At 39.9% G+C, this 24,271-nt stretch overlaps 3 protein-coding genes across 6 annotated transcripts; 1 reads left to right on the top strand and 2 right to left on the bottom strand.

Annotated features, from left to right (window-relative positions):
• The first annotated feature begins 24 nt into the window (after positions 1-24).
• Positions 25-1,971, top strand: rpl23a (ribosomal protein L23a). The gene is made up of 5 exons (XM_031872639.1): positions 25-91; positions 726-906; positions 1,139-1,315; positions 1,595-1,664; positions 1,903-1,971. The coding sequence occupies exons 1-5, from the start codon at positions 67-69 to the stop codon at positions 1,915-1,917; spliced, it is 468 nt and encodes a 155-aa protein (XP_031728499.1). The 5' UTR covers positions 25-66; the 3' UTR covers positions 1,918-1,971.
• Positions 1,972-3,127: 1,156 nt separating this feature from the next.
• Positions 3,128-11,648, bottom strand: birc2 (baculoviral IAP repeat containing 2). The gene is made up of 14 exons (XM_031872633.1): positions 11,630-11,648; positions 10,624-10,699; positions 8,620-9,658; positions 8,255-8,535; positions 7,758-8,060; positions 7,359-7,644; positions 6,678-6,777; positions 6,473-6,551; positions 6,330-6,378; positions 5,959-6,201; positions 5,710-5,808; positions 5,323-5,478; positions 4,624-4,665; positions 3,128-4,451 (listed from the first exon to the last, which is right to left on the bottom strand). Exons 3-14 carry the CDS (start codon positions 8,711-8,713, stop codon positions 4,258-4,260), a joined length of 1,926 nt encoding a protein of 641 aa, XP_031728493.1. The 5' UTR covers positions 8,714-9,658; positions 10,624-10,699; positions 11,630-11,648; the 3' UTR covers positions 3,128-4,257.
• A 393-nt stretch (positions 11,649-12,041) lies between these two features.
• On the bottom strand, positions 12,042-22,740 carry LOC116397318 (transcriptional coactivator YAP1-like). 4 transcript variants are annotated; one of them, XM_031872634.1, is made up of 9 exons: positions 22,462-22,740; positions 21,921-22,152; positions 19,945-20,144; positions 19,011-19,165; positions 17,250-17,351; positions 16,915-17,015; positions 16,563-16,681; positions 16,120-16,220; positions 12,042-15,208 (listed from the first exon to the last, which is right to left on the bottom strand). In XM_031872634.1, exons 2-9 carry the CDS (start codon positions 22,122-22,124, stop codon positions 15,027-15,029), a joined length of 1,164 nt encoding a protein of 387 aa, XP_031728494.1. In that variant the 5' UTR covers positions 22,125-22,152; positions 22,462-22,740; the 3' UTR covers positions 12,042-15,026. The 4 variants fall into 4 exon arrangements, with proteins under 4 accessions (XP_031728494.1, XP_031728496.1, XP_031728497.1 ...); XM_031872636.1 differs by lacking the exon at positions 22,462-22,740 and adding an exon at positions 22,287-22,455; XM_031872637.1 differs by lacking the exon at positions 17,250-17,351 and having other exon boundaries at positions 22,462-22,739.
• Positions 22,741-24,271: the final 1,531 nt, after the last annotated feature.

Raw genomic sequence — 24,271 nt, 5'->3', positions numbered from 1 at the left:
TCTGATGTGAGATCTCGCCCATGCATTATACTGCAGGAAACCCCGTTTAGCCTTCCTTTCCTCAACATGGCACCGAAGGTGAAGAAGGAAGGTTTGTCAATCTTATGATTTTGAATGAATTATTCGTAGAATTTACACTAATATCGCATCTAAAATACGTTAGATGTCCCCGAAATGCGTAGATAAACTGACGGTGATGTATATAATCTCAGGATATTGCTCGCAACTGTCTAAATAAGTAGATAACACCGACTGTCTCCCCGGCATGTATCCTAGAACGTGATGCTAAGCTAGTGTTAGCTTTGACTGTGCTCACGAACGCTGTTTATTTACAGCCATTACTCTCTCCTCATTTCTTTATTCAGTCTGTCACGTGCACGGATAGCTAAATAAACCTGTGTAACATGTCTTAGTAGCCGTAGCTATTATTTAATGCGTTAGGGTCTTAGCTATTTGTGTGGTGTTAGCATTAGCCTCGCCCTAGCGGTGTTACTAACGTAAGCTACACGTGATTGTTAACGTCGGCGTTTAAGTTGCTGATGAAATAGAAGAACCAGAGACAATGTCTTAAACGTTGGCCGTTTCGTTAGTTGTAGATTATAGAGGTTCTGTAACGTAACATCTTGGGGGGTGTTTGGCGTTAGTGCTAGCCGTGTGTCAGAGGAGCGAAACTGGAGCACCAACGGCTGAACAAAAGTCTAACAACTATAATTTCTCGTTTCAAGCTGTCCCGGTCAAGACTGAGGCCAAGTCAAAGGCCCTGAAGGCCAAAAAGGCTGTGCTCAAGGGTGTCCACAGCCAGAGGAAGAAGAAGATCAGGACTTCTCCCACCTTCCGTCGCCCTAAAACCCTTCGTCTGCGCAGGCAGCCCAAGTATCCCCGCAAGAGTGCTCCTCGCAGGAACAAGTGAGTTACAGTGACAGCATGCTGCTGAAAAACACAGGGGTTGAACCTGGTGCATATGGCGGTACATGCGATTAAAGTATGATTAAGTATGATTCGAGCTTTATAAACAACTGATGCACCTGACACAAACTTACATGATTTTACAATATTTAAGAGCATGTGGGTATGTTATGTAATAAACGTGTAGATTTTAAGGCTTATTGGTCTAATGTATGTTTTTTCACCCCTGCAGGTTGGATCACTATGCCATCATAAAGTTCCCCTTGACAACAGAGTCCGCCATGAAGAAGATTGAGGACAACAACACACTTGTATTCATCGTGGATGTCAAGGCAAACAAACACCAGATTAAACACGCAGTCAAGAAGCTGTACGACATCGACGTCGCCAAAGTCAACACACTCATCAGGTAGAAAATCTTAACCCAGACTGGGCTGATGACACTATTGTGTACTCCGATGTAATATTCTGTTCATAATTAAAGCCAGATCAGTGGTATATTGGCTCACTGTACGGAGTATTTGTTGGACTCAAGAGTAAGTTGATATACCCTTTTTAATATAATTTAAGATCTGAATTTTAGTTTTAAATGTGGTCAACAACATAGGTCCACAAACGGCTTGTTGTTCATTGTAAATATAAACTTAATAGCATAGATTTTACTGACCACTTTCCTTTCATTGTTTAGGCCCGATGGTGAGAAGAAGGCATACGTTCGTCTCGCACCAGATTACGATGCGTTGGATGTTGCAAACAAGGTGAGTCCTCAATAATTCAACAGGGTAAATGTTGTGAGCTTTGAAAGGTAGTTAAAGTCAACATAATGGTTGCATTTGCTTTCTCAAGCTGTGAATCCTGTGCAAGTGATGTAAACTTTTATATGTCTGAATGTCAATGATGCATTCAAAGGAACCACTGATGCCAGAGACTGCAGATACAGATGTATTCCCTCTGTTGATGAACCTGAGAGTAATTCATGTCCACTTTCCTCTACAGATTGGCATCATCTAAACTGTGGCTGAACAGACTTGTGGAAGAATAAATATTTGTATAAACTACAACTGATTCAGTGTCTGTGTGTTTGTCTTATCTTCACCCATGGATAAATACTGTACCATTACGACTCAGTTATTTACAATTAACATTATTCAGGACACGTAAGATTTGTCAGCTGTTTGATATTGTCTGAAAACCTCCATCTTTACTCATCGATGTGTATATTGTTTACTAAGTGCACCTATCAGTGCTTCCATTCAGATTGACCTTGAACTGTAGCCATAATCATTTATGTATTGTACTTTTCCAACAACACTTATCGTTTTTGGTCTTCCACACGAAACATACAGGTGCAATGCTATTCTATAAAATGGTAGTAAGGAAAAAAAAATATTGAATGAGAATCAAAGTACTGTTTAGTAACTAACAGGTACAGTAGACCTACTTTAAGCATTTTGCCAATTTCTGGTGCGCAAGCTTGGGTATCGCCAGATGTTACTAAGGCTGAGAAAATCGACCAGTACATGTTAACTTTGACTAAAGAGCATCAGAATATCTGTTCCAAAAAAAGTCATAGTATAGCGTGTCGGAAAAAGTCAACATATGTCAGAAGTCATAGTATACGTTATTTAACAATGTTAGGGAGTAGTTGCATTTATACAGTCTTACAGTTACAAATGGCCCTTTGAGGGCAACCATAATGTTGATGTGGCCCAGGGTGAAAATGAATGACACCCCTGCAATATACTATGACTTTTTAATGACTTAATGTGAGAGGGAGACTCACCATTAAAACAGACATCCAAAAGAGCAAGAAAATGATAAGGACCTGTGGGAAGAGAGGAGAGCACACAGGATTTCACCCACACCGAGAGAGCAGGGCGCGGACCACACTGGCAGATATTACAACTTGAGAGTTGGACAGTTCAGCCACAGCAGGTGCTGCAACTCAACCAGACTAATCCTTGTACTCATCGACTTCCTCACAATGGAGTATGTGCAAGTACTGTTAAACTAATTTACAGGTACAGTGGTTTAAATGGAGCACATAGTTTAATTGTTCCGATGTTCACAAATTAAACAGTAAGTGTAGACCGCTTAACTGAATGTTGCAAATTTCTGGTGTGAAAACAGAAAAATGTAGGATGTTACCGAGAAGACTGAGAAAATGGACTAGTACATGTTAACTTACTAAAGGAAAACAGACTATCAATACAATAGGGTATGAAGTAATTAACAAAAGCCACTTTAATTTGATCGTTGGATTTTCATACAGAAAGTGAGAATATGCTTTACAATTATATATAATATATTAAAGTTTGCAAAGTTCATAAAGTTTAGTTTAGATAATCCTGATTCAGTCAGGGCTGGTTTGTATAATACACTCTTGTGCCATTTGAAATAATAAATTCATGTGTTGAGAAAATAAGTGCATGTATAAATGCATGTGTCTTATGTAATGAATTAAAGAACACAGTTCATTGCATTGAACATTGATGAGATTTTTCATACATTTTCCATATTGTGAGATTTACTGAAAACATGAAAATATACCCATTAACAATATGATACTGGTTTTTAATACATTACCCAGTTGTAAAAATACAATTTTATATAATAAAGATTAAATAATGTTCCATTATCAAATCAGATATTAAAATGAGACTTGTACTGAACATTCAAATCAACTGTATTCTTACATCTCTATCAGATAAATCATAACAAGTTATCCATCTTCATCACCCGATTGGGTTGAAAGTGAGAGAGAGACAGGGGATGCTAACTTTGTTTTTTTTCTGACCTATAGCAGACAAATCATTAACCGTTAATTTCCAAGATTAGTACTCTGCATGCAGCGGAGCTCTGGTTAGAGAGCGACAAGCTGTAAAGATAACGATGCACAAACAGGTAAAACCCCTCATTGACAGCTGCAGCGTCTATCCCCGGATCGCTCGTCCAGTAGAGTTAGCGGTCACATTGCGTGCATTGTCATAGTCTCCATTGCATCAATTAGTTTAGCTTGTCATCTGTGTGTCTTGATTGGTCGAAAGTATCATTGTCAGTTAAGGGTTAAATGGTTAATTATGAATATCCCTAAGAAAGAGAGAGAAACAGACAACCAGAAAAGAGAACTAATAAAAGTAATAATAGTATAAGTGAATATAATGGAATGACAATAGCAGAAATATGACTACTACTACTAACATCAATGGATATAATAGAATAATAATAGCAGTAATAATATAAATGTAATTTTTATGTCACTATGGTACCATGTTATGTCTGTCAGCTGTATATAAACCTACATCATATTGCGTACATTCAATCACATCGTTGTGGCCTGCAGGATCCTGGCTATGAGAGGAAGGTTCGGACCGTGCCTTTAACCAGGCCTCTGCAGATTGGGCACTTTCGCAGCGATGGCGCGCACTCTTTGCACACCACCAGATGTCCACATGGGATGAAGACAATGTTGACTTCTTTGTCCATACACACCTTGCAGGTACGCTCCTCCTGCAGGCGTCGCAGCTGCTCCTCCATGGGGAGGTCTACAAGGAAATAGATTCATTAGTCCTTAAAATCCAACATGTTAGACAGTATACAAGACAAGAAGGAATGGACTATCTCTACAGTAAAAGTCAAAATTGAAAATAGAAATTACAAAATGCTTCACAGTTAAAACAATTAAAACTGGCATGATGGTAAGTTCTGTCTTAATACCTGAAAGATCTTGGCTTGGTGACGCAGCTTCGTTTGATTGTGCTGAAAATGTGAAAGACAATATGTGGTTAGCTCAAGCTTTGTTTAACGCAGTCAGTGTTCCTCATTTATTAGCTAGACTGTGGCAGCCCGCCAAATTCTTCTCCGTCTCTGTGCGCAGAGACGCCACAGAGACGCAGAGAGATGTCGACAACCCAAGTGACATCATCTACTAGAGCACAGCGTATAAATACTTAATACAAAAGTATTAGCATACAAATTACCATAAGTTTATTCAATATGCAGAATGGACCATTTAAAATAATATATTCATGGTAGGTCTGCATCATTGGATTATAATTATTAAGGCATCAATGTGTTCATCACTTTAATGTTACAGCTGGTAAAGACGGAGTATATACTACTTAATAATACATTATAGTTTATTAGTTGTTTTATATTTTGTATTAAAAATCTGAATCTGCAAAGTAGCCTAACTAGTAATTTATATTGTCAAATAAATGTGAACTTTGCACTTCTTAAGTTTTCAGACTTTTTTATAATTTGAAGTGCTGGTAGTTCCACAGAGCCTGCCTGAGCTTTGCTAAATTAAACTTCTTAGCAAGTATACCAAATGTTTTTGAGTGCAGTTTGAGCACATACTGTACTTTCTCTCTGTTACGAGTACACAGTAAAAGTGTTGCGGTGGGAAAGACGCACCCATGAGATCTCGGAGCAGGTGGACGTCGTTTTTCTGGATCCAGTTGCGAAAGACCTCTGCTGCAGCGTTCCCCTTGGTGAGGACGAGCTCTATGAGCCTGGCGGTCTGCTGCTGGGCCGACGTCTGGGCCTTCAGACCGCTGTACTCCTCGGTAGCTGCAGGTTCACAGGGGACCGTTACTCACAATGAGAGCTTTATGAACTCTTTATTTATGCACTTGAAATGTTTAGTTATGATCAGAAATAATTCAATCTCATAGCTGTGGAAAAACTAAACCATGCACAAAAGTCACTAATTAACTGTCCTTTCTACTAGTGGGGTTACAAACCATTTAAAAGATGTGGCAACACTTATTTGAATATCAAGATTAAAATACAGAAGCTTACATAAAACATTTTGCTCTCTTAAATGCTCCAGCACTGGCTCCACACTCTTCAGGCGCTGGATCAACGCCGCCTGGTGTCTCTTCACAAAGGTGAAACCATCTGAAACAAAAAGGAGAAAACAAAGTCATTAATTCAAAAGCTCACTGGCCAGAGAGCAACCGATGGCACAACCAACACTGGAATTCTTGGTTGTTCATTTTCATGGACAACACATCGCAGAGACATCCATACTTTCACCGTCAGTTGTACCTGATGCCATCGCCTCTGCCACCATCTCTCGCTCCTCCTCCCTTTTCTGGTCCTCGGCACTCAGCAGGTCCAGGACCAGTTCCTGGACTGTTCTGTAGTTCTCTCCGCTGGTCAGGATCTTGCTTTGGACCGTTTGCTTGACGAGATTGCGCTCGAAGCCCATTTCTAAAGCAGACTTAATCACGGGGGTGTTCATCATGACGGCGTCCTCGGATCGCTCCTCTCCTGGCCCGAGGTGAACCACTAAGAGGAGGAGGGTGTTAACACGTCAGGCCGGGTCACATGACTTCCCAACTTTTTTTTATCCTATCAGGAGAAATGTCTGACTGTACAGAGTCCAGAGATCCACTTTCCAAAAATACATTTCTCACCAGGTGGATCCACAAACTCTCTGGAGCTGCTGTCTCCATTTGGTAAAAGCTTTTGGGGAGAAAACAGAAGAAAAAAAGCATTCATTATTATTTTCCGTGCCAAATGCATGAACCAATAACTTGTTATGCTGCTCTCTGCTGACCTGCTCAAACAGCCGAGGGAAGCGAGCCTGAATCTGGTGAACAAACTCTTGTCCCTTCTCCTGGAGCAAATATTCACACCTGCGATTAACCAGAGGTACAAGAACACAACCATATAAAACCATCTAATACACACGTAAAAAAACACGATCAGAATATATGTCAAAACAGAGTTAAACATAAAAACATTTAAACGGCAGTGTTTACCTAGGGAACCATTTAGCATGTTCCACCCATGGATCATCTCCCGACTCCCAGCACCGTAGGCCTCCATCGCAGCAGAAACACTTGACGTCGTCGTTGCGGCCTTGTGGGCAAACAAAGAGCTTTCAGTGTGACGAACGGTGTTCAGGGGGTTTCGTAGAAAGAGTAAAACTTGGTTGTTCTTATGAAGATGACTGGTTGAAACCAATCTGAATACAGCTTTGTTTCTCAACTTTTACTTCCTCTTTGGTTTAAAACATTTTGTAGTAAACTGATCAAATTTGAATGCTATATTTAGTACTAACATGTTTATAACCAGTTGTCCCTAAAATGATTTCATTCAGGACTTTCCAGCTCAAGTAAAAACTTACAAATACAAATTCTGATAGATACCTATCTGCAGTGGAAACCCCCCAAACATGGGGGGAAAAACTCTTACTGGTATTAAAACTGTGACAATGAAGGGGAAGAAATTATTTCATGCCAACCTTTCATCTGCACGTTATCAGTCATTAAGACATTTTAAATGACAGCTTTAAGATTAGTAAAATAAAAACTTTAGCTTTCATTTAGAGGTTTGGCCACCTGATTAACACAAGTCCAACATTCCCCCTTCTGCTAGCCGCTACATGCTTCTCATCAACGTACGGTCTGATAAGCTCGTCTCTTTGATATTCTCCGTACCGACATAGTAGAAGCCGGCTTTAGTCAGCTGGTCGGGCCTGACGGGGATACGAGAAGGCCAGTTGACAAAAGTGAGCAGCCTCTCGTCGCTCTGCTGCATGGCCGGGTTCGACACGTTACTGAGGGCCGCGGCTCCTGAGGACAGTTGAGAAGTTACTCCTCCAGACGCCGCCGCAGCTCCAGCCAGCGGCACGTTGTCGGCTCTGTCGCCGCGCGCAAATCGGCAGTTTGGATAATGCCTCTGGTGCTCCGATACAGCTCGGTCACCTGGCTCCCAGTTACTCAACTGCAAATGCAACAAAAACACAATTTTGTCATTTTAAAGATTGAAAGGAAGATATAATAAAATCTCTTCAGCCATTTGCTTCCACAGCTGGGTTCATGCTCCTGTGATTGTACCTGTCCACCACAGCTGAAGCAGGCCACTCGGTCGCCCTGGACCAGGTAGTAAAAGCCGGCCTTGGCGAGCTCGGCTGGAGTTATGATGGAGAGCGTCCAGGGGTGGAATGTGTCCAGGCGGTCCTGCTCTCTGCGCATGCTGGGGTTGTGGCATATCGGTCTCTGGTGGGACATGTCCTCCACGCCGCGAGAGGCGAGTGGGCTGGAGGGCAGTGGAGCAGAGAAGCCCATATTTAGGTAGCCGACGGGCTCTTCACCTTGGCTTGCGGTCGGGTTAGGAGCTGCTGGGCCTGGACCAGAAAGCTTGAAGAAGAAAGACGCAAAAAATTGAAGGCAAAAAGGCAACTGCTGTCGTCAAAAAAATATCAGACCGCGCCAGTGGATGAAATCTAAACTACTGTTCAGATTCCTCAAAAACAAAACTATTCCACAACATAGGGGCAACTTTCTTCTATAAAGCATATCTCTTATTTTTAAGGAACTTCCAGAGATCTTACTGGTATGGCTGGGGCAATGCGGAGAGGGGAGAAGGCGGAGTGCGAGGAGGAGAGCAGATTGGCTGTGGATGGGAGGCTCTGGATGAAGGAGCAGGAAGAAGAGAGCTGTCTGTGTTTCTCTGTGGGACAGTCTCCGGCCTGCCAGCCCTCCGCCGTCACGTTGCACCGGAAACACTGCACCCGGTCGCCCACGCCGGTGTAGAACCAACCCGCCCTCGCCAAACTGCGCTCCGTGACTCCCGAAGCGGGGAATCGAGCAAAGGTGGAAATGCGGAAGAGCTCTGTGGAAGAAAACATCATATTGACACATTTCCTTCAGCACATACATAAAAATGAAAAAGGGAAAGAATAAAAGAAACTAGTACCGGAGGAGTTGTCATACTGCAGGTCAGGAGGAGGCCCGTTGCGACACAAACCCAACAAAAACGGGTTGGTTTTGAGTTGAACAAGAGTTTCCATTTTTTTTAAATTTAAGTTTAAGAAATATTAGGGCAAAAGAGATGTCCTTCCAAGGGAGAGGGGTTTGAGAAAACCCAAGGTCTCAGATTCTCACACATACACACTGACTCATACTGCAACAGAAAATAGTTAAATAGACTCCGGGGGGAGGAGAGTAGGAGGAGGTGCTAAACTCAAACTACCGAACCAGAGAAGAGATGGTAAAAAAGAAAGTGAAGCTTGGCTAAGTGCAAAACTTAGTGCAGAAGAAACAAAACTACCCGTCCAGCGACCACCATCCTCACACAGTATTGGATACAAACTGCATGACATGTCCCTGGATATGTTTGACATTAATTCTCCTGAAACATCCAAACCCCTACATGTAGCCTGAGGCTCTACTTCACACCTGGATCTATTTTACATGTACCTAGTAGAGAGTACCACCTCTGAGCATTTAACTGCTGAAACCTCAATATTTCTTCTTCAGTTAGAGTCCCAGTGGATGTACAGTACGTCCAACCAAACACAGCCTGTGCAGTACAAAAAGGACGGGCTATTTTAAAAAGCATAGTTAAAATGCATCCTCAAATCAATTATCAGAATATTACACTGCGATCACATCACCCAGGATCAGTATACACTGTATTAGATTGAATATTCAGATCAGACATGTCTAATATATTATGCAGCCATTCAAACTTTAACATGTTGTTTGTGATTATTTGTACAAACATTATAAACTAAATAAATCAAGCGCGCACACACACACACACACACACACACACACACACACACATACAGACCAAGGGATATGTGCTCTCAAACCCCTCCCCCCGTCTTGGACATCCCCTTTGTAGGCGTCTAAGTAGCCATAATCGAATCCTTAAAAAAACAATAAGAAAAATGTAATCCTTCTTTGGTAAGGATTATGGATGTTCCTCTTTAGTTCAGTAATTGCAGGACCTGTAGAAATAAAGAAGAGAGAAACGTTGGATTGTGTTTTAATCACTTGAAGCCATAGTCTGTATATTTTTTACAAACTTATAGACATAAAACGAGGTTCATCTTCACAATTAGCAGTGCTATGATCAAAGCAGGTAGGTCTTCAACAATTACTTAACAAGGTTGTTTAGTCCGAGCAACTGTTCAAAAGCTTGATACGCAAGCAATACTTATCTAGAGAAACTAAAAACACAAACTGTTTGACAATTTTTCTTTACAAATAACTTTAATGAATTGTCATACATTAAACTTAGAGGAATACTCCTTTGACTTTCATAAAGCTGAGGAAGTCACATGAGACAGATTCTTAAGACAATAATATCCTTATCACTACATCCTACATTTCCGATAATGCAACCAAAATTGCTTCCCTGTGTTAGGTAAATGGTGAAGTATTTGAAACGTCATGCCACTAGTTTTTAAGGCAGACTTTCTGTTATAAATGTCTAGTCTCCAAAAGCCCAAATCAAGATGACGTGGTCAGGGTTTCCCTCAGACTTCTAATTTAACGCTGCTGCGTATTTTTCCCAGCAGGCTTTGCTCGGTACTTTCCTCAGTATACTAACTAGGTGAGGTTATTGACAACATTTCCTGTTTCTGGTTAAATGTCTTTAGCTAACATTAACTTAGCTACGAACATTTAGGAGGGCATTGGATTGATTTAACATTTGTTTCGGCGGTTAAGCTTCATTTAAAACATACAATTAGCAGTCAGTTGCCGAATGACATTCAACGCCCAACATAAACCAGATTGATGACATCAACGGACATTAGCTTGCTACAGCTAGCGTTTGCTAACGCGAATAACTGTTGAACTTTAGCTGCCGATACTCATTAAAATGAAACCGTTTGGATTGAGTGACACCGACACTGGAGACGTTAGATAAGGCCGCGCAGGTCTTATCCTAGTCGTATGACACACTCACCGTTTCGTTGTTCAGGCGGTCCGGAAGGTCCCAGCGTCGAGCGAGCGTCTCGTTAAAGACGTCACGCCTCCCTCTACTTCCGGTTATCGGTGAAATGAAAATAGAACAAAAAACTAATATTTGGTTAATTATTCAGAGCCCGACCGGATTCTGTCAGCGTGCCATGGGGGCAAACCCAAAACAGTCCATAAGTTCAGATGAATTACATAACGTTACATACATAAAACAGAAACAGCATGACAGTAATGATTATATCGTTACATCTACAGCAATTATTCCACACACTAAGGAAGCTACGTTATCAATGAATAACATGAAATAGCTTACTATAGAAAACTGAGACCAACATTGAAACTGTTCATTAAGTCACAATTGCTCACGTTATTTTAGACATGCCCATATATTTCGTAAAGATGAGTGTGGATTTATTGAGCAACGTCTGTGTAATGATCTTCATATACATAAACATTTATCTTACGCGATCATCAAATTATCATCAAGTTATGCACTTGTTCATCTAGTTTTATATTAATTAGAAATTAAAGAACACCTACAGTTGTGTAAAATCACAATAAACAATTCGAGCAACCTGCAAAAAGCTTTTAAAACTCCAATTGTATACAGAAATGTATCTCAGGCCTGTGTGAATATAGACATATGTGAACATCATAATTTCCCTACAAATATTAATACAACATACCTAAATTTGTAGTGGTGGAAGAAGTACTCATCTTTTACTTAAGTAAATGTAGCTAAAGTACCTCAAAAATGAGTAAATGTACTTAGATACTTTCCACCACTGGACATGTTTTATACCTACTATGTACTGGAGGACACATGTTCAATTAAATAAAAAAACTACAACAAAAAAATGTAAAGAGATATTTGTATATGTTACACACAAAGCTAACACTACAGAAACAACAATACTATTCTGTCTTTCACTTAAGTTATCAAAGAATATTAAAGCTAAAATAATGGTACAAGGAATAGACAGCATACTTACATAAAGGCCTTGTTGAAGACAAGTCAGACGGTAATGAGTCACGTAAAGGCATTATTAGAATGTGATATCTCCACTGTAGTTCCCCTAACTTCCTGTCATAGCCACTCCCCTTAAGTGACTGACAACCTCACAGTGCACTGACCTTTGCATACCACATGATCTACTTTCAAAAATGGCTTGTATGAATTGTCTTAACCTACCAATACCAGAAAGCTATCACAATACCCTGTCCATTTAATTAGTACCTGTACTTCAAGGAAGACAGTGTTTAAATAAGACAACACTAATCTGCAGTAGCTGCCACTTCCTGCCATACCCATCTGACGTCAATGGAGCTAAATGAACAAATTGTGTAGTCATCAAAGTGTAGTTTTACTACCACACAGCAGACAATACACACTAGAAACTACTATTTGCCAGGTGTATTTGAATTTTTATTAAACAGAAACTCCTTTAAAATGATTACAGTGAGAGTAAGAAGAAATATATTTATATAAAGCACATGCATACAATGGTAAAAAATAAAAACAAGTCTGATTGCCTCCAAACTCTGTAAATAGGATAATAAACATCATTATAATGTAACATACATAGCAAGTGTCATGCATGCTAAGATAAATAAAAGGCTAGGTAGTGTGTTGCATTGTGTGTATGAACAGTAAGTTGCTCCCATGGCCCATGGTACTTTAATTTAGAAAAGATCAGGTGACTTGGCACTTTATTTGGGGGTGTTGTGAATAAAGTCTTTACCTCTAAATTATGTATATATATATAAAAAGGAAGCTGGTTAGAAGACAGGCTCTCACCAATAATGAACAGCTTCAAATTTAGATAAAATATGAACACACTGCAGAAACAACCCAGCAGATAAAAACAGATTATATACGTATTATATAGTGTAACTAACACAGGAGAATTAAAGAGCTCCCCATATGCCAAGAACACAGCATCCACAAATAGTAGGTTGCGAAGGTTTTGTGAAGAGGTAAGACAGGGTTCTTTGACTTATCCTCTGACTCTCCCAATGAAATCCACAATATTTTCTTCGTTCCCACTTACAAAACAGCTCTTTAAGAGAGGACAACTTGAGCCACAGACGGAGGATATTATAACTCTATAGAGTGGTAGCAGACTAATACCTTCATGGCACCGACAGGATTATTTAAAAAGTATTCTACCAGTGATTTTGCATGTTTTAGTGCATTTACAACAAATCATGCATATTTATATCACTGCTAAGTGTTTTGCAATCCATGTTGATCTGCTTTAGAAACTTTAATGTGTTTCTTCTATTGTTCCAGGCATCTAATTTATATGTGCCCATTAAATAGAGAAAATCTGTTGGGCAATTAATTACCAGATGACCTTTAAATTAGTTAGTGTTGTACATAATTATGAAGAGATTGACGGGATTTGAGTTGTTTTTGTGATATTCACTTTTTTACCCATTAATGGGTGAAAATAAAAGATTGTATTCGCTGTACAATATTCTGAATAGAGTAATGTTGTAGTGTATTTATGGACATTTACATTTCTCTTGCAACTAAGAGTGATGATAAATTGTGTTTTTTAAGAAAGGAAGAACATTTTGGAAATAAATGGGAAGATGATTTGTAGTTAAGGAGCTAAAATGAATAAAAACTCGACTGAGACGGTTACTGGTCGAATGACTTTCTGTGAGAAAAACAAACCTATGATGCCACTGAATGAATATATGTTTAAGATGTGAAGAAAAGAAAATGATTTGGAATGTATTTAGCCAATACTGGGAAAAAGAATAAATTGAATATTTTTCGTTTATGGTCCAGGGCCAGTTTAGAAGCTGCTGAGAGCTAAACTCTCTGCTGCACTCTAGGGAGAGATAACGTCCAGGCCATGATGGCAACTCTGTGGCATAACTTCTTAAACAATGGGCAGACATAATAATAACATCACAACTGTACAATATCATGCAATCCAATAAAACAAATCTCCAATAAATACTACCTTTGTGAAGCTTATATTCAATGCTGGAGGGGAAAAAATGACTGGAACACTTAACAATAAAATGCAATCCAATCCAATAACAAAAACTAAGTCACTATTAACAAAACCTGGGTATTAGTAACCTCAAAAAGAGCCATTTCATAGCAAGGCTGTTGCAGGGTTTTCTGTAGTGTTTAACGTGGAGTTGGGCTAATGTAGTGTAATTAACACACTTCTATGAAATAAAACTCAATAGAAAAAGTGTGGCTATAGTTGTCCATTCACTAAATAGATCAGGATGTGACATGATTAGAGTTTCCTGGGGAAAACCCTGTATTGTGCTGGATTGCATTAGACTGAAAGTGTTTCACTGTAGACATCCTCTTTACCTTCCTTTCTGTAAAAAGGTTCTTAAATACACATTTTATCTTAGTTTTAGTACCCAAAGTTTTTTCTCTGAATGTGAAGGGCTTTGACAGGCTTTCATTTGTTAGGAAAGAAGTCTCCACTGTGACCAAAGACAAAGCTTAACCTCCTTAACTTAAATATGAAAAACTTCAAAGATATTCCACACAGACTTATAAGTGACTCTGATGAGGGTTTTAATACTGTTTTTTGGCTTCTGAGCATTTCGACTGAAAACTCTTAGTGTTCTTAATCTTATACTGGCTCTCCACCAGGGTGCGTCCTCTACCCCTGATGTTTCTGTGTAGCAGTGGTACGTAGCTGTGGTTAGCTTTGGTTATTTTGAGCAGAGTTTTGGGGTTTTATGCAACCAATGTAGTGCTAATGCAGACAATTTCTTCAATTCATCTTTTGCTCTTAGTCCTGATGCTTCTTAAGACGATATGTTTTGGACAACTACAAGCATTAAAGTCCCAAATTACAGGCTGCTTAGAAGTAGTCGCACTAGATGTTGTTCTTTTAGGCCACAAGCTGTATGAGACAACAGAGGCCAATGTGGATATGATATCTTTTAAACGACTTCTATGTTGTTTGAACATTCATTTAACTGCTACATCCAGACTTCATTAACCTGACAATGTGTTTTTAAAAGATTGCTGCAAACGCCATTACCCAAGTCGGGATAGTAAAGTAAATCTGTACTCTTTACCAGAGACATGAGGAGCATCATCTGAGTTCAATGACGAAAAAGAAAGGAGTGTTGTGATAATATGGATGCTCTGTCATGCATCTGTGTAAAACTGAGCCCAAAAGGATTAGAACGCCAGCAGCTTACCACCTTCTGCGAGAGTCAGGTTTTCTCATTCCTCAGGGTGCGAGTAGTGTTGGGGATCCATCATTCAGCAGTAGCATATTCTCTCAGTAACGTTGTTCTGTACCACTATTAAAGCCAATGATTCTCCAGAATTCTCAGTCTTGTCATGAAGATTTGATGTCAAACCATATTTGGGGCTGTGGCTGAGTGTGTCTATAGCCAGGTGAGCAGGCTGTCTCTGTCCATGTGCGACCCGGAGAGAACGGTCTCCATGTCCATCAGAAGGTCTGAACTGAGACCCTCGGGGATGCAAGGCATTAGCTCCTCACCCTCAGACATCGGGAGCACAGACATGGACTCCTGTACGGTCATCGAGGAGGTCTCGCCGGAGTCACCTGGAAGAAGTCAGAGAAGAAGAACTGTGTTAATCATCAGTGAGCTGGGAGGAATTTGAGAATTTGGAATCTTTAATACAGCTGCACCTGGACCAGTTTAGTTTGTTTCTCGCAGGAAGTGTGTATGTACACAAATAAAATGCACAATTCATACTTTCCATCTTCCGTTTCTGTTTTATATACAAAAAAAAAAAAATCAAAACAAGGAAATAAGCAGGGGAGCCTCTGAATGCACAATAATGTAATATGCCAAATGTGTGCAGAAATACAAATAAATAAAAAGGAAATGCATAAATAAGCATCATCACGGCATCATTTGGAGGATACTTGTAGAAGAGAGCAAAGCTCGAAAGTGTTGCAATTCAAAGTAGCTGGTAGTCAAAGCCTTTTTTTGTGTTCTTTATGCCATTAAATGTGTGTATTTGTGCATGTAATTAGCATATTAACTGTTGACGCTTCTCTACATTCAACAGCTCCTCTCTATTTTTCTTTGTATTACTCACTGGGGTACGCAGTTTTTGTTGATTCAAAAATAAATGATCTCATATTACTCTGTATCGTCTTTAGAAAGGTTACTACCATAGCTCTTTTTTTTGTTATTACAACCAATGTCTAAAGAAGGCCATAGTTCTTAGTTCTAAGATACATAAATTAAAGTATAACAGCTAAATAAGGCATTATCACTGGCTACATTTGTGACACATTTACTCTATGATCCCAAAATAAACTGCTTCCCATTGGTTGCAATGTATATTTAGATCAACAGATGTCATATCTGTACACTGTGTTCATCATTACCTTGGCTTAGGTTAAAATAAACATGTTTATAAATTTTCCACTTTGCCACTGTGGGAACCGCGGTACCATCTTTCTGACTTTGGTGTGTGTGTGTGTGTGTCTCTGTGTGTTACCAGTGTCCATGTGATCCACAGAGCTCAACATGTGGTCCGATGAGCGGGGTAAGCTGCTGACGCTCAGACCGCTGTCAGTGCTCTCGTTGCGAGAGTGAGCGCTGCACAAAAACACACACATAAACATTCCTTTATATCCGATTGTCATCCGTTACAAAACTGGAATGAGTCATAACATAATAAATCCAACATGTAAAAACTCCTTGCAGCGAGATTAATAGATCATTCTGGTAACATTCTGGAAGTGACCATTTGTTAGATTAATTTACTCAGGAAAAGTAGCTTATTAATGGTATTTCTATACTAGTTACTGCTTTTACTTTAAGCACAGGTCATGAATACTTTTTCAAATTTAGTCTCCTCATGACAACAGCTCTGTGACAATTATTATTACAATAAAAGAGATCTACAGTGCGTGAAAACAATATTAAACATGAACTCACCCATTAAGTGTGGGTTCGTGGTTGGAGGCTCTGATCCTCACATCCAGAGAAGGAACAAGCGTCTGTGCGTTCCTGTCATGGTCCATCCCACCAGGCATCTGGTTCCTTCCTCCTGCCTCCTACAAGACAGACACACATACAGACATACATGTATAATGTCGTTTAAAACTCCAGCTCGGTTCACATGAAACAATGGTTTAATCTGAGCTAAATATGCAGCCTAATACAACCAGATATCACATGATATTACAAGAAATAACTTAAATGTAAGACAGCTTGTGTTGAGTGATTTAAAATGAAATGCGAGTTTTTTTGTCGGCACGTCCAAGTACAGTTTTATTTAACCTCTGACCTGTGTGATTTGTGGAGGGAGGCCTTGTTTGCATCTGAGCCTTTCCTTTTCCTGCCTTTGCTGCAGTGCCAAGCCGAGGATGCCAGGGTTCATCTTCTGGGCTGGAACATGAAATTCACAGGAAAAGAACATTTTGACAATTAAGTAAATATTTCCACGAGTTGAAACATTTCATCAATGACCAATATACCAATAGAGCATGTCAAAACTTTGCGATTTTTCTTATTTTCGTTGCCAAACAGCAACTTGTGATGGTGGACATTGGAACAAAAAGCTTCTCACTGACAAACTAGAATTGTCAATTTCAGGAGACACAAATTTGATAGTAGTGCTACCTAGACGCGGGTCGACCCATGCGGTAGTCTTATTTATGTGATCGATGTAGAACACCTCTCCATCTGCAGTCACAGCCTTCTCCCAGCCTTCAGGCAGTGGACCTGAACAGCAGTGAAAGTACACAGTGAGAAGGCAAATGGTGGATGGAGAGCATGTTGAGTGTTGAGAGTAGAAAAATAAAAATCTGGCCCACGCCCTTCAATGTCTGCGTAGCTTCTAGTTTATAGAGGTTTTATAAATAGAAGTGAAGGTTAGAGGGTAAATAGCGACAGTATAGTATGTCATGTAGAGAAAAGAAAAAAAGTAAGAATGTACTATTCTATCTTGCCTGAATGCAGTGGGAGTTTGTAAAAACACTAAAGTAAATCAGTATGAAGTATGCAATACTGCTCTTTGTGGGAAAAAAGAGGGAGAGTCTTAAAAGGGTCCATTCAGCCAAATCAAAATACAAATATTCAACAGCAACACCTCTTTACGGAACCACTATCCCCATTATTCTGGATAATCCACTGAATATTTTTATTTATAATTAATTACACACATTATGGAATGTTTGCTGTGGATTACTTCTTCATTAGGAAGTAGTTCAAATGAAAACTGTTCACAGTGGGGTCTGTGGATTTTCTAGAGTGGCCGAGACATTGTTTCTTTTTTTTTTATTCAAACTTGCTTTCATTGATATTTTGACATTGATTGATTTACGACGTGCTGTGGCTGAAAACAGAGGCGCTCCGGTGGCCCAGGGGTTTAAAGGATAGGTTCACAATTTTTAAAGTCAGTCCTAAAACAATAATCAGGTACCAGTGTGAATATTGTAACAGTTTTTGCTTGCTGGAATTAGTCTTCCTGCTCATTCTGGACCCAATAAGCTCTCTTCCTGACATGCCTCCGGTGTAAATGACAAAATCCACAGTCCTCGTTCTGTGCGAACATGAATTTAAAAGTTTTCTCAGACAGTGTTTCCTTGTTGGGCTGCAGGAGAGGGACAGTAACAAAAAGAGGGAATTTTGCCCTAAAACGACTAACATTGAAAGATATCCACTTGTTTGGGCTAATTTGGACAGCTGACGCCCGATCTTAGCTTCAGATAAGGTTTTGAATACGTATTTGCACAAAACAATGACTACGGATTTTATCACTCATCACTTATATTGGAAGCACATTAGTAAGGGATCTACTAATATCAAGTATGAACAGGAGGAATCATTACATTTAAAAAACCCTGTTTCGATGTTCATGTTGGCATCTGATTATTGTTTTAAGACAGTGAACCATCATTAAAGACGCTGACCATGTGATTATATCATGTCTGTCTTCTCACATTGTTTTTCAGCTGTCTATTGTTTCTGTTTTATAAAAGCAAAAAATGCTAGATAAATTAAGAAAATGTTTTTTGTAATTTGGGTAAACCGGCCCTTTAAAAATGTTACACTAATAGAGTTCATTAAAAGATAACAATAGTCCAACAAGGTATGAAACCTGCATCTAAATAAGAAAAACATGGAAAAACCTGTATGAATAGAGTCTCATCTCTCATTTTACAGCAGTTTCCATCATCAGGGTCTTTAAGGCTTTAATCTACAGAATGTATTTGATAATTCCCACCAAAGTCACCAGAGACCTAGATGTAGAAACCAAAAGAGAAATCCCGAAGAAATCTCACCCAGCAAAGACCTGGCCCACTGTTGATGGAGTTGAACTACATGAAAAGCGGGTCTGTGCTGAGGGGGGGGGGGGGGCAGGAAAAAGCAGAGTGATACCTGTCTCTGGGTTGATGTTTTGTGGTTGCGTAGTGGGTGCTGGGTTGCTGAGGGAGTGGGCGTGGACCGGAGTGCCAGAGATGGGATGCTGAACTGCAGCCGACTGAAGCTGCGAAAGTCGAGGGTCGTGCCAAGTAGTTGTCTTATCCAGGTGACTGCAAACACACAACAAGTCTCAACGTATCTGCATCTGTTAAACACCTGCAGCATGATGGATAAGAACCGTGAGGCACAGTTTTAACATCGGACCTGCTTTACCTGTACTACCAGTAGCCTTTGACAGGTGTGTGAGCTGTCATGCTACGTGCTCTCATGAATGAAAGTGGCTGAAACCACACGGATTACAAAACTAGTTGGAACATTTTCTGTTTGCATGCAACTGATTAGTTTGAGTCCTGGTTATAACTGCACTGCTGCAGTTTAACTTTACTTATAATTTTATTCTTTCTGCAGCAAAATATTCAAGGAGGATATTTTCTGTAATAGGACTGAATGCCAGTAAAAAAATAAAAGATCTAAAGAAACTTCTCCTGGTGCATTTAAAATAGATTTATTGAAGGAATGATTGGTTGATTCAATCTGTTTGATGATCTAGATAACATTGTGATCATTTATCAAGCAAAAATGCAGAAACTTGCTTCTCTCAGCTTCTCAACCGTGAAGATTTACAGCTTTTGACAATTGATTACCAATTGAACAAATGTAATTCTGGACAATTAATAAGCAATTTGAAGACGCCTTCAGCTTTGGGTAATTGTGAAAGGGTAGTTACACAACTTTCTGACCATTTATACTAAGAATGATCATTAGTTACAGCCATGCACAGGTTGAGAGCAGGTGTAGAAATGTAGATGGGTCATTCTGAATAGAAACCGTTCAAGTAACCTGCAGTGCGACAGATCAAACACAATGATAAACAGAGGTTAGGCCTTACTTAAGGAAGTATCGTTGGCCAGTAGGCGTTTTGGCCATTTCCCAACCGTGGGGGAGTGGCACGTCGTCAGGTATGATTGGTGCCGCCGCTACATCTGCTGCTTGAGTGGAGAGTGAGTTGACTGGAAGGGAGGCAGGGGAGGAATGGGCGCGGACATGATGAGGCGTGAGGGAGCCACACACACCTCCATCCGAACTGGCCTGACGAGAAAGAATCAGGGTTAACAACTTCCATGACGAGCCACAAGCAGTAATCAGAAAACTGAAACCAGCAAGAAGAAAAGGTTTGAATGGTAAACAGAGAGAGCCAAGCTGCAAAAACAAACGCTTCAAGGAAGAACTGGGAAATTGTCTTCTTTACTTTAGAATATGTTATTTCTTCCACCAAGAAGTTTTCACTGTTTAGACTGTTGGTTTTGTGATAATTGACTTCATAAAATTTCAGATATTTACGATATTTGAGCCCCATCTACAAATCAAAGAGCAAGACTCAAGGGCTGTTGGCTGATCATTAAACAAATAAACCATTTAACGTGATATATAAAGTGGTCGGAAAGGCAGCTTTGTTTGTAACGGGCAGTTGGGAGTACAGGTAAAACTTAAATAGACTGTTATTGCTTTCTAGTCTAGAGAGGACCAGCCCAACATGTGACCTGCATGGGAACATCCATGAAAAGTGCGAGAAAATGTGTCTCAATGACGCTTAAACACATCTAGTGAGACCCATTTATATGCCAATTCATAACTATAATCTCTGAAGACTTGGTTTCTTGAGGAGCACCCTTAATCAGAAACACCTTAAGACATGGCCAGCCAACAGCTGATTAAACTATTTTATCTAAAGTAATTTGAGTATTTGAGGCAATATCGGGCATATTTGATAGTTTGCTGCTTGAACGGTTGGTGCATCCGTCAATAAAACAACAGAAGAGTTAACTGTGGCAAGGAGGAAAACCTTAAAAACAACAAAACGATATGCCCAAATCAGAGAAACTGAAACAGAATAGAGTAACAGGGGTCGAAGATAAACCCACACTCAAACATCCACAATGTGTTTTAGCCTCAACAAAAATACGGAATTGGTAGAAATTCACACGCAGTGATAAAGCAAATACAAAACTATCCAGTGAAGCAGCCCTGCAGGAAATGTTGCTGCTGTGGAACGTGTAATGTTCACTGAGGACAGACAGATTAGAGCTTTAACTATGGATTATTGTCATCATCGGTTAATCTCTTGATCATGTTTTAGTCTATGAAAAGTCAGTAAGAATGTCCGTCACAATTTCCTTATAAAACATGGACGATAAAGCAGAGGAGAGCAGAAAATCCTCTTATTTAAGAAGCCAGAACCAAAAACAACTGCACCTATTTTTATGAAATGATTATCGTTGAATCGTTTTTCAAGCATTTATTTTATTTATTTATTTATTTTTAATACTAGAAACGTGCTGGTTCCAGCTTCTCAGATGTGTGGATCTGATGCTTGTCGTTGTCATACATGATAGTAAATTAAATATATTTGGGTTTTGGAATGTTGGTCGATTAAAAGCAGACCTCACCTTGGCTGTGGGAACTTGTACAGGGCAGTATTTTTTCCACTATTTCAAATACTACCCCCCCAAAAACTAAACAATTTAGAAAACAATCTGCAGATTAAGCAATAATGAAAATAACAGTAATTTTGAGCCCCAATTTAAGTGATTATCAATTTCAGGACTTCATTCATTGATATCGTGTCCCTGGTGAACAAAATAGGAATTAAAAATGATCCTGTATTTATACTTTTTTTTAGCAACACCACTACCGATACAAAGCAGGTAGTGTTTGATTGCGTTAGAGAGGATTTCTGTTACTCTGGTCACTCAGTGTGTATTGCAGGACCACTGTACTCCATGTCGTTGATGTACTATGTGGTCTGGACACACGAGTGTTTGCTCTGTAAACCAGCACGGTGCAGTTAGCAGCAGTTATTAATACTTGTCTGGAGTGGCCTCTAGAATCCGGCTGCCTGAAGAAGGAGTCCGGAAGATTCCTCATCCTCATGGGCAGAGAGGACGGCTGTCTGACCGACTTGCTGGGGTTCATCACGGCGCTGAAGAGGGCCTCCAGCTCCGTCTGCGAGTCCCCGCGGACGTGCACAATCTGCTGCCCGACCGGAGGCGCGCTGCGGTGCGCGTCCATGTCGCCAAAGTTTGGTGTCGAAACAAATCTGTCGAAAAGTTCAAACACACAAACAAACAGAAAAATAAACGTCAGACTCGTTAATACTAGACGCGCCTGAGTGCTGCAGTTATGATCGGATTTGTTTACACTTTTAACCCCCCCCCCCCCCACCCCCCACACCATTTGAATTTATGTGTCCTTGTCTGTTTCAAACTGTTACATCTCGGAAGTTAATCAGCTGTGAAACGAAGCTCGATCGTCGGGTAAACAAGTCGAAGGAGCGCAAGTTAAAGCAGTGATCGCTGACAAAAATCAATCTCAACAGCGTACAACACGTTACATGCCTCCCACATACCTTCAAGCAGCCAGACCGTTTCCCCCTCTCTCTCTCTCTCTCTCTCTCTCTCTCCCTGTCTCTCTTCCCCCCCTCTCTCTCCGTATTCCTGCAGGGAAAATAAACTGGAGAAATCACAGCCTGGGAAACACTCAGAACGGACACCGATTTCCGATGCAAACGTTTAACCTAAAAGTCCTCTCAAGTGAAATAAAACAAACTAGTTGGAGAAAAGTGATTCCAGCCAGACCTCCAAACTTTTTTTCACATCCACTGTTGAGTCCAGATTGATGTGATAGTGCTGAGGGGCGGGGTTGCAGGGTTTAAAGCTGCCGCAGTAGTTGCAGGGGAAATATTTGACTCCGAGCAGACATAAACCATCAACACAAGGCTTTGAACACATGTTTATCGTTGTTTTATTTACAGCTCCAACTGTGTCAAACATGTCACTTTTAGCCCTGCACATGCGCAAAAATCAGTGATATTAGAACTAATAGTCTTTGCTGTAATCTCGCTCTGAACGGTTTCCAGTTAGTGCGGTTTTCTCCCGCTGAAGGAAAGAGGCAGAGAGCCAAGTGTAGACAGAGGTGGCAAGAGAAAACCCAAGATGATACACTGAGAGGACAAATGAGGCTTGGAGTATTTTTTTGGTCTGGTTTTGGGGGGTTGGGGAGGGGAGATTGGGAAGTTACACTGAGAAAACATCCGCCCCTGATGAGGCCAACTCAGCCAGAGCCTGTTTGTGAACGCAGTCACGCAGCCACACAGTGTCCTGCCCTCTAGTGGAAAACATGCGCAGTGAGCCGGAGCTCAGCTGGCCAACAGATTGAATTCAAGAAAAAATATGTCTGCCTGGACTGGTGTTATTATCCACTATGCATCCAATAACTCAATAAATTATTAAGTCATCGTAAGCCACCAGAATTAATATAGATAAGCGGACATGGAAGATTTTACAATTGGTAATAAAACACATGAAATGGAAAAATATATACAAAGTGATGCACATCTAGATTATTTACATCTGATTGGATGTTGCAGCCATAACAGCTTTCAGTATTGGGTTTACATATTTAATATGCTTCAATGCAGGGTTGGGGTAAACTGATACAGAATATATGGGCATACAGTAAATATGCACACAATGTTCATTCTCACTACACACGTATGTTGTTTTGTTTTTGTAGGGATCACAGTAACATCCCTTCTCACAATCCATACCCCTGTGTCATTCTTTACATTTACTTATCTTTTTACTGTTTATCTCTATAGATGCTACTGTTTGCATCTGGTAAACAGCCTGTTATTGTTCTTATATGCAAATTCAATCTAATCTAAACTGAAATGCTGTCAAACAGTGTGGGATGAAACTATTTTAACAAGCTGCTTGAAGGGAAATACAAGGAAAAAAACAAATGTTAAGGAATTAAAAGATATTATACTTTTAAATCTTTATTTGATATGTCTTTAGATTTCACTGGTTTAATATTTGTAAATCAACTTGTCAAGTGTTATGATTTGCATGCCTCTCTGGGGTTTCGTGTAATTTTGCTAACCTGAATCGTCTGCACGCTTAACATTTTACAATTTTGTGTTTTGTGTTGAATGCAGCTACACCAATACTTTTTAATGCAGTTTATTCTGTGTGAAGTTAAAACAAAAATATATTTTCCTCTCAATATTGTGTTGATTCAACAAAGTTCCCCTTCTGACACAGTAAGACATGTGTTTTTTTTATACGTAATGTTCAGTCATCATTGATAAGACAATATGTACTATTCTCTCCGAAATTATCATTAGTTTCTGTGTGAAGAATTCAGAGGCAACACAG

This window comes from Anarrhichthys ocellatus, unplaced genomic scaffold, assembly GCF_004355925.1.
Source record: "Anarrhichthys ocellatus isolate YVR2014 unplaced genomic scaffold, GSC_Weel_1.0 scaffold65, whole genome shotgun sequence".
Classification (NCBI taxonomy): Eukaryota; Metazoa; Chordata; class Actinopteri; order Perciformes; family Anarhichadidae; genus Anarrhichthys; species Anarrhichthys ocellatus.
This window is presented reverse-complemented; position numbering and strand designations above follow the sequence as displayed.